Source organism: Alexandromys fortis, unplaced genomic scaffold (genome assembly GCF_014885135.2).
Source record: "Alexandromys fortis isolate MF-2015 unplaced genomic scaffold, M_Fortis_MF-2015_v1.1 scaffold_37, whole genome shotgun sequence".
Lineage (NCBI taxonomy): Eukaryota > Metazoa > Chordata > Mammalia > Rodentia > Cricetidae > Alexandromys > Alexandromys fortis.
This window is the reverse complement of record NW_026067914.1, coordinates 6,910,529-6,930,118: the sequence shown is the minus strand read 5'-3', so window position 1 is coordinate 6,930,118 and position 19,590 is coordinate 6,910,529. Positions and strand designations below refer to the sequence as shown.

At 42.1% G+C, this 19,590-nt stretch overlaps 1 protein-coding gene across 4 annotated transcripts in view; it reads right to left on the bottom strand.

Moving 5' to 3' along the window:
- Zfr (zinc finger RNA binding protein) overlaps positions 1–13,471 on the bottom strand; it is a 64,796-nt gene extending 51,325 nt beyond the window's left edge. For 3 of the 4 annotated variants that reach the window (XR_007591160.1, XM_050138985.1, XM_050138986.1), the window contains exons 1-2: positions 13,316–13,471; positions 12,927–13,026 (exon numbers count right to left, since the gene is read on the bottom strand). Coding sequence is in view for 3 of the 4 variants with exons in the window: in XM_050138985.1 (XP_049994942.1) it covers positions 12,927–13,026; positions 13,316–13,352 (137 nt within the window). In the remaining variant the exon portion in view is untranslated. The remainder of the gene's footprint in view (positions 1–12,926; positions 13,027–13,315) is intronic. The other variant, XM_050138987.1, reaches the window with a different exon arrangement.
- Positions 13,472–19,590: the final 6,119 nt, after the last annotated feature.

Here is a 19,590-nt window from a genome sequence, read left to right as displayed (position 1 = left end):
TCTCAGTGAGAGGAAGGAAGGCAGGCAGGCAAGCAGGCTTCAAGAGTTGAACATACTATTTCCTTCAATGTCAAAACAGAAAAGAAACCAGGCATGGTGGTGTTAAGACCTGTGAGGCTAGTACTTGGGAGGTAGACGCTTCTAGACTAGCCTCAGCGAGATCAGACTCTCTCAAAAGATTAAAAAAGCAAAATAAAGTATCTAGAGAATTATTAAGGTTAAACTGTAAAATTACTCCACATTCTTAGATTTACCCTTGAAGACAATGACCAGTTTCCTACCTGCGCATCAAAAACTTAGCTAGAAGCCTTGAAATAGTTAGTTGGGGTGGTCATGGTGGCACCTGAGTTAAATCCTAGTACTTGGGAGGCAGAGACAGGAGGACTTCTTTGCTCTGAGAATTTTAGGTGATTGTCATCTACAAAGTAACAGACAAGTCAGTGCTACATTGTAAGGCCCTGTCTCAAAGTAAGTAAGATTTTTCAGGCAGTCTTGCTGCTTTCTTCAAAAAAAAAAACCTGAAGGGTGACAGGCAATTATCAGGTATTTAAAGAAAGCATATTCTCAACTGCAAAGCAAGTTAAGTCTGCACTGCAGGAAATAAATACATCAAAGTCACACAATTTTCAAAACCCCTAACTTGTGTCATAAAACAAGAACTTTATACTACTAGTCAGGAGATGAGCCTAAAGAATATACATAAAAATATGGAAGAAAAAGAAGTTCAACATCTAACTAGAAAGAATTCTAAAAAAAAATTAAATGAAATTAAGAAAAAGTTCTACTATTAAAGGGAATATTTTCAAATTCAACCAGCAGACTATCCAAAGAACCAACTTGGAGACATTTTTCAATTTTTCAACACAAAAGAAGTTCTTCAATTTTCCAGAGAGGAAAAGAATGTTACAATAAAAAAAATTAGATATAAAAAAAATCAGATACTAGTGGGACATAGATAGGAGAGTGATGTCTTCAAAATTCAAGAGAAAATAGTTATTCTGTAGAAGTCTGTGCCCAGCTTAACTATGGAGAATAAGTACTTTAAAGACATCTGAGGTCAACTTTTACTATTATATATGTACCCAGACAAAACAAAAAATAAACAAAGATAAGAAATTCTGCAAACCATGGATAAAGCCCAGGTCTACAGCTATGCAGCAGGCCAGAAATCAGGGTAAGGTCAAACAAAGTACAAAACCTCTAACAGAAAGATGAAGACAAGAAACAGAAATACTAAGATATAATCACTAGGTCTGGTGACACATGCCTATAATCCCAGTTAAGAGGTAGAGGCAAGACCATTAGTAGTTCAAAGTCATCCTTGACTACATAAGTTTGAGGCCAACCAACTCTGTCATAAAAAAACAAATGATAGGCATGGCAATTAACAACAAAGGTATAATCCCGAACCATAAGAAGATCTTATAGTTGGATAGAAAGTACAATCGAAAAAAAAATTCACCTTAACTTTAGAGTAGGTATATTTTCCATTAAGTGTACAGGGCTAAGTGTACAAGAGGAATATATACATAAAAATAAAAATATGGAAGAAAAAGTCCAATATCTAACTAGGAAGAGTTCTAGAAAAAAATAATAAATGCAAATAGCTCCTAGTAGGATTTAGAATCATAGCTTGGTATCTGGCTCCACAGTAACTTCTTAAGTTAGAATAAGGCAAGTTTTTGTTGTTTTAAAAGTTCTAGAATCGACCTAACTTACAGAAGACAAACCAGAGAACACAACACTAGTAAAAACCGTAGTACAAGAGGGTTAAGAATATATGGAAAGAGGAAAAGCACAATGCTTCAAGATCGATCATTCATTCATTCATTCATTCATAGACAGAGCTTCTCTGTGTGCAGTCCTGGCTGTCCTGGAACTTGCTCTGTAAACCAGACGAGGCTAGCCTCAAACTCACAGGGATCCGCCTGTCTCTGCCTCCCGAGTGCTGGGATTAAGGGCGTGTACCACTACTGCCTGGTCACTCTGTAGACCAGGTAAGCCTTGAGCTTATAGAGTCAGTGGGGATTAAAGGCATGTGCCATCACTGCCCGATTTGTTATTTAATTATTTGATTAAGAGAAGAGAGAAATGGGGAGATGATGTCGGTGGGAGATCTGAGAGGAGTTGGGGAAGGTAAAAAAATATTGCATGAAACAACTTAAATAACTCATATATTCAAGTTGGAACAAATTAATGTCTAAGTACTACTCAAAGGGATTTATAGATTATTCAGTGTGATACTTATCAAAATTTCAAAGACTTTTTGTAGAAATTGAGAAATCCATTTTAAAATTCACATGAATCTTAAGGGAACCCCCAAAGCCAAATAACCTTTAAAAGAGAAAAAAACACAGGAATAAAACACTTTGTTACAATTTTCAAAGCAGCAAAAGCAAATGAGGGTTTAGTATTCAGCCATAAAAATATATGGAAAATAACTAGAAATTGTACCAACACATAAGATATCTAGGCTGGGCAATGGTGGTGCACGTCTTTAATAGCAGCACTCAGGAGGCAGAGGCAGGAGGATCTCTATAAATTTGAGGACAGCCTGGTTTACAGAGCTACTTCCACTACAGGCCCCAAAGCTACAAAGAAACCCTGTCTCAAAAAACCAAAAAAGGTACCTAAACATGGAGACAAAATACTTTACAAAGTGTTATTTTTGTCAAATAAGTAAACATGCTGTAGAGAAATGAAAGGAAATTTCAGTGCTACAAGCTATAAGCATACTAGGCTATTCTGATTCTATCTGCTGTACTCGAGTCTGAAACCATACTACTCAAGGTAGCAGGCAGATCTTCAAACTATCATTCTTCAAGGAGGTAAAGACCTGCATACAAAATACAAATCAATGTACTGTTTCCTTCCAGAGAATTTTGCTTAAAAAACAAAATCAACCAACACCAAAAAATAGGCAAAAAAAAAAAAAAAAAATACAACCCCCCAAACCCCAAACTAAACAGAAACATCTACCTATCAATGAGCAGCATTTAACACCCTCTGCCAGCTGCTAACAAGTGGTCACACAAGCCTACCACACTTTCTACCATGCTAGTTCTCAGAGAATGGCAGTTCACGAACAGTTAGAAACCAAAGACTGTTAACTTCTAGCCTCACCAGGGCTCCAAATCTCCAGGGTTGTTGTTCATGTCTATGTGTTTGTGGCAAATGCTGTACAAATAACATTTTCTGTACTGAAGAGACATGAAATAATTAGAAAGCTCTTTTTTTTTTTTTTTTTTTTTTTTTGGACAGGGTCTTATTACGAGCCTGGAACTGTTCACTATGTAGACTGGGACAGCCTTGAACTCCCAGAGATCTGGTCTCTTCCTCAAAGCACTGGTGTGCCTCACCACTCTCTTTGAAGGGAGAACTGTAAAAAAAAAACTTTTCCTGTCTTAGTCCTAACTCTGGGTAAAGAAAACAAAAACCTTTATAAGACAACCCCTTGGAAATTACTTATGACCAAGATCTAAACAACCAGTAAGCTATCTTAACAGAATCTTGCATTGACTTTATTTTACGGGCTACAAACTATTTCCCTTTGCAGAGATGCTGCAAATGCAAACAGAAAATCTCAAAAACAAATTATAAAGATCAAAATTACCATAAAGAAATAAGATATGATGAACAGGAGTTGGTTGAATAATAACTACATTTAAAGAAATAAAGGAGTATAAAATCTAAGATCAAAGAATAAAAAGAAATGGATCAAAAAATAGTTGAATAGGATCAGGCAAGACAACACAGTGCATAGAGGTACCTCCACCAAGCCTGCAAGCCTGAGTTCTAACCCTGGAAGAGAAGAACTGACTCCCATTAAGACTGTCAACATCCACACGTGCACAAATAATAATAATATGTAACTTTTCAAAGCCACAAAGAAACCCTGTCTCGAAAAACAAAAACAAAAAAAAAAATAGATGGCTGGGCATGGTGACATACATTTTTAATCCCAGTACTAAGGGGCAGAAACAGGAAGATCCCCGTGAAAGGCCAGAAAGGTCTACGTATTGAGCTACAGGATAGCCAGGACTACATAGAGACCTTGTCTCAAAAAGCCACAAGATTAAAATAAAAAATTAAAGAAAATCAGATGAAGATGGGTATGGCCATGCACTCTTCAATCCTCAGTACTCAAGTGGCTAAAGGAGGATAGCCACAAATTCAGGGCCAGCATTGGACACTGAGTTCTAAGCTGGTTTGGGAAGTTACATTATCAAGATACTGCCTCAAAAAAACAAAGCAAAACCATTCAGAGATGATAAAAAGCCTCCATAAGGCAGAGAGGTGGCTCAGTGGATGCAGGCCCTTGTTACTGGAGTCTGACCACCCAAGTTCAATTCCTACAGGTGAAAGGAGAGTTCAGACTATGTCTTCAACTGGTTCTATCAAATGTTTCAAGTTTGTAACATCTCTTTTTGTTATTCATTCAAGACATGTTTACATGCCAGGCACCACTTCTTCTCTGGTTGTATACATATTCTGCTTTAGCAGTGGATCACCAAACATGAGGATAATAACCAGATTTACACTGCTCCTGGAATACTGATAGTATTCTGTTTAAGTGAGGGCTACACAAGTTCGCCTATTTTTATGCGTTACCAAACTATCATATGTGAAGTTTTCTTTTACATATATGTTTCAATGGTTTTTAAAGGTTTGTTTGTTTGAGACAAGGCTCTGTGTAGCTTTGACTGCCCTAAAACTCCCTAAGACTCTGGGATATGCCTACCTCTGCCTCCTGAATGCTAGGATTAAAGACATGTACCATCACTGCTCAACCAAAAAGTATTTAAAAATATTTTTTAAGACTTAAATGTAAAGATTTTAAGAGGATGGGTATTTTTGTCTGCATCTATGTCTTTGCACCACATTCATGCCTGGTATCTGAGAAGGTCAGAAAAGAATGTTGGATCCCTGAAACTGGAGTTTGGCATAGTTCTAAACCACTACTATGTGGTTGCTAGGAACTGATCTCAGGGCCTCTGTAAGTACATTTAACTGCTAAGCCATCTATCTCTCCAGCCCTGTTTTATTTACTCACTTGTGTGTGTGTGTGCACTCACTTGTGTGTGTGTGTGTGTGCACGCGCGCACGCACAAACACCAGTTATGTATGTATGGATACCTAGGAAGCCAGAATAGAGTGTTGGATTCCTTGGAGCTGGACTTATAGGTAGTTGTGAGCAAGCTAATATGGGTCCTGAGAGCTGGACTCTGGTGTCTGAACCTTTTTTAAAGTTAGGAATGTTGTCTTACACCAGTAAGCATTTTGAAGGTTGAGGCAGCAGGCTTATCTTAAGTTGGAAGGTAGCTGGACTACTTAATGAGTGCCAGGTCACCCAGGATCACAGGATGTAACTGTTTCCAAATACAGTAATACTTTTAGTCAGATCCTCCAATTTCCTATTTTGCTATTTCATGAAAAGTCAAGTGGAGAGATTGCTCATCCATTAAGAGCACCTGATGCTCACTCTTCAAAAGAATCCAGATTTGGTGCTGCTATACACACACACACACTCCACTCACATGTTAATGACAGTACACATAAAAAAGTCAATGACTGTTACCATAGTGAGCCCAACAAGTATACATTCTTTGAGAGCACAAGCTCTAAAAATCAAGTAACAATATCACATGAATTATAGCCCTGGTTGTCCTGGAACTAGCTCTTGTAGACCAGGCTGGCCTTGAAGTCACAGAGATCAGCCTGCCTCTGCCTGTACTGGGATTAAAGGAATGCACCACCAGAGTCTGGTGAATTATAGCTTTCAAATTTCTTTTAACACACAGATATTAAAACAAACAAACAAGCACATGTTTATTTTATTATCTTGATTTTTATGTATTAAGAGCTACACTTCACTAGGCTTTATCAAACATTAAATGATGCTACCTTTGAAAAATGACCTTAATCCTGTGCCCTAACAGAGTGGTACCACAAACAATGGATACGGACTGTGTTGACCCTTCAACCTTTACTAAGTAGATTATCTAGGTCATTCTAACACTATCAGTTTTTGCAATTCTAAGTAATAATGTAGCTGACTATGGAAAAAATAAACCCATACCTTTAAACATTCTATACTCTTTACATTCTAGCTCAACTATTGATAAGCATAGCACTATCTCTATAAAGTCTTAATCTAATAATCTATCCTTTTATTTTTCTAAATACTAATTATTTCTTACAAGATGTTCTAACACTTTAAGGATAATCCTTGTTTCATTACAACCATTAAGATTCCTTTATCAACCAGGCGCATGGTAGCATACCCAGGAGGCAGAGACAGGTGAATCTCTGTTAAATTAGCCTGGTCTCAGAGCAAGCTACAGGAAAGGTTCCAAAGCTACAAGAAAAAAAAAATCCTGTCTTGAAAAACAAAAGCAAAAAACAAACACACAAAAAGATTACCGTAAAAAACTTGAGATTTCAAAAATCTCAAGCCTGGAATTATAATAAGTATATTAGAGTTAATTTAATGGCTTGGATATTTAAAAACTTCATTAATATAATCTCTTTTTAGGACTATACTTTTGCTCTTTTCCCTTAAGGTGTCTTGTAGATTTCATTGCTTTTACTTCTAGTCAGTTTTGGGCTCAATATAAACATGGGTAAGGCTGGGGACTTAGTTGTGGAACACTGATTTAAGTAAACAAGAGTTATTTGGCCGGGCGGTGGTGGCGCACGCCTTTAATCCCAGCACTCGGGAGGCAGAGGCAGGCGGATCTCTGTGAGTTCGAGGCCAGCCTGGTCTACAAGAGCTAGTTCCAGGACAGGAACCAAAGCTTTGGAGAAAGCCTGTCTCGAAAATTTAAAAAAAAAAAAAAAAAAAAACGAGTTATTTGAAATTTAGTAACTTAATTCAACATTGCTACAAAAGGAATGCTAATTTGTTTTGATTATTGAGACAAATCTCCCTTTGTAGAACAGGTTTGCTTTGAATTTACTCAGAATAGCTAAAATTCTGGGATCACGAGTATACACCACCACCATATCCAACTCATGAAACTCAATTTTTTTTTGAAAGTCAATTTTTGTATGATTTATTACAGAAAATTCAATGGACTCTTACTGGATTTCATTTCTGTTTTTCTTCCTTCCCTACTGAACTGAAACTGAGATTTACCATTGATACCAACATCTATTTTATAGTTAGCATATGAGACATAAATTGTGAGTTCTTTAAAAATGTATGCGCTCCTATAGCATTGGTAGGCAACTTTCTAAGAACCATGCTCTATGCTAGGAAATGTTGTATTTAATCTTCACCTTGAGAAAAGGTGGCTAAAGAAATAAAATCTCAGAGAAGTTAGTGACTTGGCTAACAGACTAAAGAAATGGAGCTGAGGTTCAAATTTAAGGCTAGCTAGTTTCCAATTCAAATCTTTCTGAGACCATGTACCACCATAAAGTCAAATCTACTTCAACATTCTATACAGGGTTATTTTGCCTCATTCTACAATCCTCCAACCCTCTTTATAGTAGTACTAGTGATTAAATTCTAGGCCTCGAACATGCCATGCAAAAACAAAAAACTTACCCAGTGCCAGGCAGTGGTGGCCAACATTAATCCCAGCACTCAGGAGGCAGAGGTAGGCAGATCTCTGTGAGTTCAAGGACAGTCTACAAGAGCTAGTTCCAGAAGAGGCATCAAAGCTATAGAGAAACCCTGTCCCGAAAAACCAAGCAAGCAAACAAACAAACAAAACTTACCAAGCTATACTTCAGTCCTTTCAACCTACTCCTCGGCTATTAGTAAAATGTACAGGAAATACCATAAGTCTAATAGCAACTATCCTTTTTTTTTTTACTTTTAAGACAGTACTATTAACTCTATACAAAGTATAAAAAAAAACAAAACCTAAACTAAACTGGCAAATCAACCCATTCAAGGTGATCGCTTTTGCCTGCCCAAATTATTGTAGTAATAAGAAGTTATCATTTAGAAACATATGCAAAAGAAACCTCAAAACAGTTATATGAGATGCCTTCTTTTGACTAGCAGATTTCTTAAAATGCTCACCAAGCAAGCATAGAATGTCAGCAGTTGGGAGACTGAAGCAGGAGGTCTGTAAGAAGCTAAGAAGGGGAATGATTACTTTGCATTACTTTGATTACACAACCTTTACATGGTCTGGAGTCAATGATTACTGATAAGAATGGTAAAAATGTTGCCAAATGATTACTTTAAATAGCAAACTTTATTGAAGGTAGAGTTAACATTCAGATATCAATGATACCTAAAGCTACATCTTGAGAAATATAACTAGTTTAAGTACCAGCTAAAGATTTTAGTTACCTAGAGAAGAGACTAAATATGAAATGACAAGAAATGTTCAAGGTTTTTCTCAAGAGTAAGTGACAAGAAAAATGGCTGCTTAAAATACTAAAAGAAAAGGTTATTTTTCTGTTCACTGGAGAACAGAAATTACTCTATAATAATTTTATTACACATTTGTATATGTTGTAACCCCTTTAAAAACTCAAGTACTGCTGGAGTGGTGGTGCATGCCTTTAATCAATCCCAGCACTCAGGAGGCAGAGGCAGGCAGATCACTGTGAATTTGAGGCCAGCCTGGCCTACAAATTGAGTTCCAGGACAGCCAGGGCTACCCTGTCTCAAAAAGCAAAACAAACCAACAACAAGAATAAGGGGGGAAAAAAAAAAGAGGGTGAAAGAAAGATTTCTGTTATGAGAACAATAGGACCCTCCCCCCATTAAGAATTATCTGAGAGTTAGCAAGACAGCTCAGCAGGTTAAAGCACTTGATCCACAAGTCTGATAGCCCAAGTCTGGTGCCCAAAATACATGATGGAGGAAGAGAATTAACTACTAAGAGTTGAAATCTCATCTCCACAGGTGTGCTGGACACACACTTAACTGGGCATGCATACACCCACACAGACAATATTCAATAAATAAAAAGCAAATAAAAAAGAGGCTAGCGGGATAAGGTGGGTGTGACTAATAGAATATAAGGTTATGTTTCTCTACACAGTTAAGCTCAAGATTAGCTTGAGATATGTGAGACCCTGCCTCAAAAAAATAAATAAAAATAGGAGAATCATCTTGCATTGGCAGCAACGCCTATAATCCCAACACTTGGAAAATGGAAGCAAAACCTAGAGTTCCAGGTTGAGCTTGAGGTCAACATAGTCTACATGGTGTGTGTATATATATATATGTGTTTGTGTGTGTGCATGCACATATAGATTTATGCTATATATGTTTAAGAGTGTGGCATTTGTTTTGATTGTTTCCTCAAACAGTAATCCTCCCTAAGGTTTTTCAAAATTTTTTAAGTTTTTGTTTGTTTGCTTGTTCATTTTTCAAGACAGGTTTTTCTGTGTAGCCTTAGCTATTCTGGAACTCATTATATAGAACGGGCTGGTCTTGAACACAGAGATCTACTGCCTCTTCCCTCCAAGTACAGGGATTAATGGTGTGTTCCACCACACCCCGGCTTTTTTTTAAATTTATTTTATGTGCATTGATGTTTTGCCTGCATGTATAATTGTGTGATGATGTCAGATCTCCCTGAACTGTAGTTAAGAGTTTTGAGCTGTCATGTGGGTACTAGGAATTGAACCTGGGTCCTCTGGAAGAACAGATGCTGCTCTTCTTCTGAGCCTTCTCTCCAGCCCCCTTTTAAGTGTAGCATGTCTAACAGTGTACCTTCTCAACACAAGAATTCTCCAACTAAGCTCACTTTCTGTCATGAAGCCATCTTAGTTATTTTCCATGGGAGAACCCGCCTTGTCTTGTGCCTCTGCCCATAAATTAAACATCTTATCAGAAATACATAAACACACACAAATTCAAAATTTTTTTTCTAACAGGAAGTAAATCTTCAAAAGACATGTCATTGTTAGGGCTACCTGTCCTTAAAAAATATACACAACAGGAAAAAAAAATAGAAACTGAGACTTTGCAGCACAAAGACTGAATAAATGCTCAACACAGAAATGTTTAACATGAGCCGGGCAGTGGTAGCATATGCCTTTAATCCCAGCACTCGCGAGGCAGAGGCAGGCAGATCTCTGTGAGTTAGAGGCCAGCCTGGTCTAAAAGAGCTAGTTCCAGGACAGGCTCCAAAGCTACAGAGAAACCTTGCCTTGAAAAAACAAACAAACAAACAAAAAAAGAAAAAGAAGTGTATAATATGAATTATCATAAATGAAAACAATCTAAAAGCTATTTGGAACTCACATAATCTCTTTACAACACACCAAACTAACTCTTTAGTATATCATTAACAAATATCAAAGCTAAGGCTGGGGATGTAGTTTCCTGGTAGAGCAAACTGCCAAGGAGCATGAAAGACACAGGTTTCATTTCCAGCATGAAGGATAAATCTAAGGTAAATTTAGTCAAATAGATTTATTACATATAGCCGTGACTAAGAAAGCTAAGACCAGAACCGACATTTCAGAAGTTCACTCTGAATTACCTATACTCAATGCAATCAAACAGTCCATTCACATGTAAAAGACTTTAAAGAATCCCCAGAGTTTTGAGACCTTTCAAATTAAGAAACATATACATGCAAACTAAAACTAAACTCTTTTACTTCCTAAAGTTCCATTATAACTTTAGGAATTAACTAGCCAGAATTAACATTGCTGGTATTAATTGTATTTACCTATCTTCCTCAAAACATTAAGATTATTGAATACGAATTCTTGTTTTTTAAAATACCAGTAACTTTCACATTTGCCTATGTAAAAGGACAATGAGTCTTAACAATTAGTTTGGTGATATATGTATAGTTAACATCAAGACCAGTCCTTTCTCTTCAGACATACATTATCAAAACAATTCAACAAACTGGAATATTATTTTGTTCAAGCTGGGATTAAATATTCACGCAATATTGATTGGATTCTAATTTTTTTTACATCTATAATCCTGCACTTAAAAAAACCCTAAAAACTGCAACCAATTCATCAATTTTCAATATGTCAACAATTAATAATGCAAATACGTCATTCAGTGGATACAAAGAAAACAGAAAAATACTGTACAAAATGCACAAAACATTTTAATGGTCAAACACAGCATTTTCTAGTACACACGGTACTTGCTCGCTAGTAGTAGGTTTACAGCCACAGATGCCATTAGCTTTCTCATTTCCCAAAAAAATAAATTGTCTTCACTATGTCCTCTTCCTTCAAAAAAGATTTTTTTTTTTTTTTTTTTTTGGTTTTTCGAGACAGGGTTTCTCTGTGGTTTTGGAACCTGTCCTGGAACTAGCTCTTGTAGACCATGATGGCCTCGATCTGCCTGCCCCTGCCTCCCAAGTGCTAGGATTAAAGGCGTGCGCCACCATCGCCTGGCCAAAAAAGATTTTTTTGAAACTTTGCTTGAACTTATAAAACAAATGACATGTTAATGTCTGAAATGTACCAAGATTTTGCTCTGACAATATAATTTCAGTCCTTTTTCTCAACACAGGCCTCAAGAAAAAGACTTGTAAAATGCCACAAAATATTAAGGCTTTCAACAATCAGAAAAATACCAATGTCAGCAATATAATACACTTACAAATTTTAACACCTCTTCAGATAAAAAAAATTCAATGGGGGCATTATGTCTATGGATTGGCAGAGAGTCTTCTTTTTCGGCAATATACAAAATAGCACCTCTTGCAGTAAATTGTATTTTAAGATTCCATTAAATCAGGTAACTTTTTTCTCCTTTAGAACTTTCAGCCTCCAAATATTAACCAGTACCCCATTACATGTCCCCCAAATCAGGATATATTGTTATTCAAATTTTGTTTTTCCAACGCGCCCCTTTTAAATACACAACTCGCCTAAGGCATATGAGATGAAAAACTACCTGAGTTTAACCAGGATGAATCTAATATCTAAGATACGCAATGTAATACACGCAGAAAGACAAAACTCAAGGGCTGGGCGCTTATGGCTTGAACCAAGAGACTGTCTTACTTCGATCCTTGCAAAGTACAATAAATGCATCGTTTTGTCTTTGTTTCTGCGATAAAGATGTACGAAAATTGCAGCTACTTTTGCAGTGACAGCTATCTGAAGGCAGAGGCTTCATTCCGTGCATTACAATGACTCAGTACAAAGTCATCGCATTTTCTTTTCCCCGACGCGGGGGAGAGAAAAAGACCCGAAAAGAGAGACTCGCTGCTCCACCTAGCACCGTACTCAATGGCGAAAAAGGCTATGCGCTTGAAACTTCGCCCACCTTTCCCAGTCTCGCAGCTAAACAATTCACACACAGGTGGTTGGAATATTACCATCCTCTCCGAGCAAGAAAACCACAGGGCATGGGGATGGATGCAGTGACGCTGGCAAACGAGCAGCCACTCTGAGGAACTGGTGGGGGAAGAGGGTCGGGGACTCGGGACCTAGTAAAGGTGCCCACAAAGACACGTTATCTGGGCTCCGGGGGCGTCGCGGCAGAGGCCGCTGCGCCCGAGACTCCCTGCGAGGCCCCTTCGCTCGCTCTCTCCGTTCCCCGAGCCAGAGGAGGATAAGGGGTGGGGGCTGGCAGGGCGGAGGCGGGGGAAGCCGAGGGGCCAGCGGCGGGCAGCTGGGCTCCGCTCCAAGGCCGCGGGAGGCCATTTTACCTCCGGGGCCGTCCGAGGCCCCAGCGGCCCTCCACGTCCCCAACCCTCGGTCGTCACTCCACCCCCACCCTCGCCCCTCTGGGGGCCGCTCCCCGACGTCGGCAGGACCCGGCGGGAGGGAGGGGGAGAAGGGGACAGGGAGTGGGCGGGAGCGGGGAGGGTGCGGGGCCCGGCCGCGCCTGCCGCGGGCTGGGAGCTCGGGGCGGTGCGGCGGGGGCGGGGGCGGCTGCGGCCCGCGGGGCCCGAGTGCCGGCGGGGTAGGGACCGCGGGGCGCGGAGGGAGAGGCGAGGGAGAGGGCGGGGAGCCGTTACCTATACTGGGCCGCAGCCGCCGCCGCCGCCGCCCCGCTGTGGGTGAATCCAAAGTAGTTGCCGGTCGCCATTTTGGCATCTTCCCCCAGCCGGCTGGGCACTGCGGCGGGCACGGAGAGTCGGGTCCCATGGCGGGAGGGCAGCCGTGAAGGGGTCGGGATGACGAGGGAGGGCAGGGGAGAGAGAGAGGGCCGTGAGAAGCCGCCCTGGCCGGCCAGGCCGCGGCCGCACCGCCGTCCACCTCCCTCCCCGCACTCCCTCACTCACTCGCACGCCCGGGTGGCGGCCGCCGCCTCCTCCCCGGAGCTGGCCCCAACCCCCGCGCCTACCCGCCACCCGGGGCCGGAGAAGGGCAGGGCAGAGGCCTCCACGGGCCACATTAGACTCACCATAGGTGAAAGAAACTACAGGGCATATGGGAATCATGGGCTCGGGCTGCTGCTGCTGAACTCTGAACTCTCACCCGCTGCCTCCCTCAGCCCCACTCCTCCTCAGCGGAGAACAGACCGCCGCCTCCGGCCGCACCGCGCAAGCGCGCTGGTGCGCTGCATCCTGGGAAATGTAGTCCTCACGGCCCGCGCCAACTCACCCCCATCCCTCTACCCCCCAAACCCCAGCGAACTGGCGCAGGGCCCCAGAGCAGCGGGTTTCTGGGGTGTGGGTGTGGGGCTCCCTCGCGGGACCACGGGCCCGATCTTCTCCCAAGTGGTGGTGAGATGCAGCCGCTGCGGGACGGCTACAGGGCGGAGGAGGGGAGCCTCGCCCGGCCGCGGGGGAGTCGAGGAGCGTGACCAGATAGAGTGACGTCTGTTGGCCTTTTCGCCGCCTTACTTTTCCATCCGTTTCCTTTAGTTTTGCGTCTGCGTTTGTTCCCTATGCTTCAACCCTCCTCTCGCGTTTGATTTCTATTAGATTTTTTAGCTGAGCTAATTCCTGTGGATTGTCTACCTTTAGAAAGGGGGAGGGGCGGGGAAGAGGAGAGAAAAAAGCAGAGAAGTCTGCTCTAAGCACCTGCCCAGAACCCTGCCTGCTACAGGAGTCACACATCTTGCCAAGCCCTCCGCCCCACCTCACATACTCCTTCAGGTTTTTCAGGGTCCTATCGGCACCCCCCACAAGATGTTGGGCGTTGCAGTGATGCTAGCGAGCAAAACAAAATCACCGTTCCTGTGAAATTTTTATTCTGGGAAGGCTTATGAGAGACTAGATCCAAAGCACAGAAAATGTCCTGGGTGGTGATTGGAGCTTTAGGAAACCAAGGCAATGGAGATGAGGGGAGCCCTTGTTAGGACGATCACTGGGATGGAGACAACCCCCCCGGGTGGATACCCGGAGGAAGGACAGTGGAGGAAAATTCAAGAGCATCAAGGAGGTCATTCTGCCTAGAAGTGAGGGAGGGAAGATCACTTCCAAGGTCTTGGCGAGTGTGTCAGATCTGCTGGGTGTGGTGGCACATACCTGTAATCCCAGCATTCAGGAGGCTGAGACAGGAGGATCTCTGAGAATTCTATGCTGCTCTACACTACAGAGGGAGATAGTGTCCCCCAAACAAAATATTCACCCATCCACCCACTCACTCCTACCCGCGGTGCCAAAAGAGTGCCTCTGGGTAGAGACCAATACTTTATAAGCAGTACTTTATTGCATGCAACCATGTCCTCCTTGCCTCTGCTTTACGGTTTTCTATTTATTTTCACCGACTATTTTCTATCATCGCCCCTCTCCCCCTCTTTCCTTCTCTACTCTTGGAGACAGAGCTCAGGGCATCCTGCAAAGTACAGGCAGGCACTGTGACCTGAGCTACATCTCTTGCTTTCCTTCTTACAGTTCTATTTATTATTTATTCTTGAGGCAGGGTCTTGCTGGCTGGTCCAATGACCTGGCACTCATTGTACTGTATCTGCTGGCCTCCATTTTCCAGTGATTTTGCATCAGTCACTGGAGTGCTGGGATTAGGAATAGGTGCCATCTTACTGTGTGCTCAGTCCTCTCCTGAACTGTCTTCTGTCGCCTTGCCTTTTCCTTGTCTCCACAAGGCAGAAGAAGAGCGCCCTCCACCTAGCCTCCTCCTTGCCTTCTGGATGCCCATCCACCAGCCCCTGCTGTTATCTCTTCTCAGAGTGAACTGCAGGGCTTCAGTCTACCTTTCTTTCAAAGGCAGAAACAATGCCTCCATTCTTATTTGTGCCAACGCCCACAGCTCCTACAAAAGTACAGCTTCTGAGAACCTGTCTGATTTGTCCTCTCACTCATTTCAAAAGAGAAAATGTAGCGCATTTGGGAAAAATCAGTGCCTTTGTTTTTGAGAACACTGATGTTTCCCAATTGTGTTGCTAGGGGAAAAATATCTCCTACTTGTAGGGGTATTAGAACTGCTTTTAAAAAAGTGACTTGCGTTGAACTTTCCAGAACAATTAAGCCTCCAGACAGACTGCAGCTGCTTTCATAAACCTCACTACTCTTAAGCTATTTGCATAAAACTGGAGGAGAAAAGTCAGGTGATAATTCGTGAGATTCTGTTGAGGCTGGTTTTCTGTTTTGCTGCTTGGCAGGTCTTGAGAGAGAGGATAGAGTGTGTTGACACTTTTCAGGGAGAGAGAGAGCCCTGAACTGGAAAGTAGATGATGACTTTCTCTGGTGACTGTCCTTAGGGGTGTGGCAGTGGTGACCGGCACAACAGAGGCATAGCCCATAGGAAGTACGTTAGCTTCTCTCACCTTGAGCTTGCTTAGGAAAGATATTTTGGAAAGGACTGGGGTCAAAAAAGACCTGGGTCTTATTTGGGGTGCAGCTAGCGGCGGAATGTCCTGATTAAATGTTATTTAACACTTTGGAACCTCTTAAGATAGAAATAATGATAGTATCCTCTTCCTATGGGTCAGTGACGTTGTTCAGCCGGTAAAGGTGCTTGCCCAATGACCCCAGACAGGCACAAATTGTCCTTTGACCTCCACACGATTGCCCACACATGTACACATACATACACTAAATAAATAATATAAAATATTCTTCATAGGGCTGTGGTGGGTCCTAAATGGGGGCATCTAACTTTTTTTTTTTTAAAGGACTGGGACCCCTGAGAAATGGCTCAGCAGGGTTACGGTGCTTGCTATGCAAACATGGAAGCTCATCTGACCTGCTGAACAGAAGGAGAAAACTGACTCCATAAGGTTGTTCTCTGACCTCTATATATGTCCATGACACATGCACCAACATACGCATTACACACACACACACACACACACCAAATAAGTCCAGATGTTCTTTCTAAAATCAACCTTCTAGTAAGTAAGTACTCCATGACAAATATTCACCTACAACCAAAGGGCTTATGGCTCCAAGCTAGAGGAGTATGTCCCTGAATGCCCCGCCAGGCAACATGGCAGCAAACAACCCACTGGGCCAATGACAGAAAACAAGACTTAACTGGAGGAAAAACAAATAAAAAAGAAAGGTTTAAAAAAAAAAAAGACTTAACTGGAACTGGGATGTAACTGAATTGGTAGAGCACTTGCCTAAATTAGCATGCATGAAACCCTTCACCACATTAACTGAGCACAGTGGATTACTCCTGAAATCTCAGCCCTGGGAAGATAGAAGCCTCAGGAGGATCAGAAGTTCATGGCCAACCTTGGCTACATAGGAAGTCTGAGACTCACCTGAGTATGTGAGATCCCTGCTTCCAAACAAAACATCAGCAGAAAACAAGCAAGTAAGCACGGCAGAGAGATGACTCGGTCCATGACACGCCAGCATGAGGACAGAGTTTGGACCCTCAGCACCCATGTGCACTGGGAAAAGAGAGATGGGTGGAAGTGGGGACGAGGCAGGAAGATCTCAGGCTCTCTGCCAAGCTTGTCAAGCCAAAAAGACGAAAGGTGAGCTTTCTTCAGTAAAAGACCTTGTCGCCAAAAATGAGGGAGGAGAGCAACTGAGAAACGCATCTGCTGTCCACCTCTTGCTTCTGCATGCCAGCACACACATGCACATATGTGCACAGGCACCCATAAGCACACACATACATAAATACACAAAGAAATGCTTGACTTGGGGAAGCTAGCCATCGTATTGCTTAGCATCTTCATAGGGAATGATTCACAATGCATGTCTGGTCAAGGTCTGTGTGCCTCTTCCTTACCACTCAACATGGTCTGTCCATCCTGCCTATGCATCTCCCAGCTCCACATCCTCTTCATCCCAACAACCTTGACCTGCTTATCATGCCCCGCACCCCACCACGGGGCATTTCACATTCTCTTTGCCTAGAATTCTTGGTTCTCTTTGTCTAGTTAATGCTCTTGTGTGGAGGACTAAACTCAGTCAGTCCCTCTGCATTCCTCCACGACGTCCCTTCTGTGACCCCTGCAAATGATCAGATGGTTTTCATGCTCTCCGAAGACAAGGGAAATCTGCTTAGTTGCCTCGTCACCGCTACAACCTTATACTTATTGTGTGATGGTTTGATGGATGCGTACTTCCCCCATCAAACTATGATCTTTCTGGGGGCAGAGAGCTACTCTTGAGTGCCTGGTGACAGGTCACCAGAAAGTACTTGAAGAATGATCAAAGCGGAGGATGCACGACTTAATCATTCTTTGATGATTCAGAATGCAGTTCTAGATTGCCGTATTTCCCGGGGTTATAATTATGAACCCCAATTAGCATCTGAAGACAAATTAGGAAATGTTAATTGGCAGTTCTGTTAGCCACAAGGTGGTGCTAGTCTGAGAAAGCCGGTCTTCAGCCGTGCCTTTGAGTCACGGCCTGGGGTCCTGGAAGGCCCTGTTGAATACAAGATACCACAGCTAGAAAGCAAGCCACATTAGCTGCTACATGGCCAGGATATATAAAGGTGTGCTGGTTGGCGTTTGTCAGTCTGCCACAAACCTATACATATTTGGAAAGAGAAACTCTTAGTTGAAAAAAATGCCTCCGTAAGATTGGCATGTCTGTGGGCGTATGTGTAGGTGTGTCTATTGTCTTGCTTAATGACTGATGTGGATGGTCCCAAGTCTTCTGGGTGGTTCCATCCCTGGACTGGTGGCCCTGGGTGCTTGCTGAGCAAGCCACAAGGAGCAAAGCCAGTAAGCAGTGTTTTCCCCATGGTTTCCGTTTCCATTTCTGCTTCCACGTTCCAGCCTTAGGTTCTTGCCCTGGTTTACCTTAGCGAAAGTCGTAAGACAAAATAACCCTTTTGCTCCCCATGCTGCTTTGGGACATGGTGTTTAATCACATCATGAAAAACCCTAACTATTGTGAACAAGGGCAAGACGTGTGGCCAGCCTGTGCTAAAACATAGTGAGTTTTAGACCAGTTTAGGCTACAGAGTGAGACTCTGTCTCAACTCACCCTCCCAAAAAGAAGGGCTCATTCCACATACTGTAAGAATCATCTTTTAATGTGTTCAATTCAGGGAAACATAAGCTATTCCCCAAGTTTTACAACCACTGCTACTATCTATCTTCAGAGTGTTTTGTCAGTGTAGTAATAAATTCTATACCCACCAACAGTCATGTGTCTTAACTTCTTCCAGCCCCTAATGGCCACACAAATAATTGCTTGGGGGTATATTTTATTTGCTGTTGGTTTTTCTTCAAGTTCTAGAAAGTGAATCCAGAACCTTGAATTCCAGCTCCCTTCCCCCATTTTGCTTGACTGTGTAGCCCTACCTAGGCTGGTAGTTACAATGTAGCAAAGACTAGCAATAATCCTACTGCCTTGGTCTCCTGAGTTAAGGGACTGCAGGCATATACCACCAGGTCTGTCCCTAAAAATATTTTCAGTCTCTATAAATTTGTGTATTTTGGACTTATGAATGGGCTTTGAGGATTTCTGCCTCTTTGGTCTAATTCTCTTCACGTAGCAAAATATTTTAAAGTCTCATTGTCCGTTTTTAAGAGAGTCTTGCTCTCTAGCCCAGGATAGAGATTTTTTTTTTCCCTTTTCTTAGTCTGCCAAGGAACGTTTGTTCTGGGACTGTGAATTTGTGCTACCACTCTTGGCAGACCCAGAAGTTCTTGGGAGGAACCTCTGTTTTCATTTCTGCTGAGACATACCTAGGAGGAGAATGTTGGTATACCTTGTTGTTGTTGGGGCAGGGTTTTAGCCTAAGCTGGTCTCAAATGTCCAATTCTCCTACATCAGATTCTTGAGTGTTAGAATTCGAAGCCACCATGCCCTGCTTTTTATTGTTTGTTGTAGTTTGTGTGTTTTTTTTTAATTTGTTTTGTGTTTTTCAATACAGGGTTTCTCTGTGAAACATTCCTAGCTGTCCTGGAGCTCACTCGGTAGACCTTGAACTCAGAGAGACCAACCTGCCTCTGCCTCCCGAGTGCTGGGATTAAAGGCGTGTGCCGCCACCACCCAGCCTTGGGGTTTTTCTTTTGTGTCTAAAATGGTCTTCTCTCCCTGCCAGCTTCTTCCCGAGTTTCTCTCTTGCCCAAGGATACCTCAACAGTCTACCTATCTTTTCCTAAGGATCAGAATCCCTAAACCCATCTCTATAGAGAGAAATGGAATCCAAGATTTTTTAGAACAGCAGTATGTGAACAGCTGTGAATATTACAATACACTGTCTTCATCGATTTAAAAAAAAACCTATGAGATAGGTAGAGACAGAATTTAAAGTAGGCTTACATATCGACTCCATCTTGCCAGTCCTCTA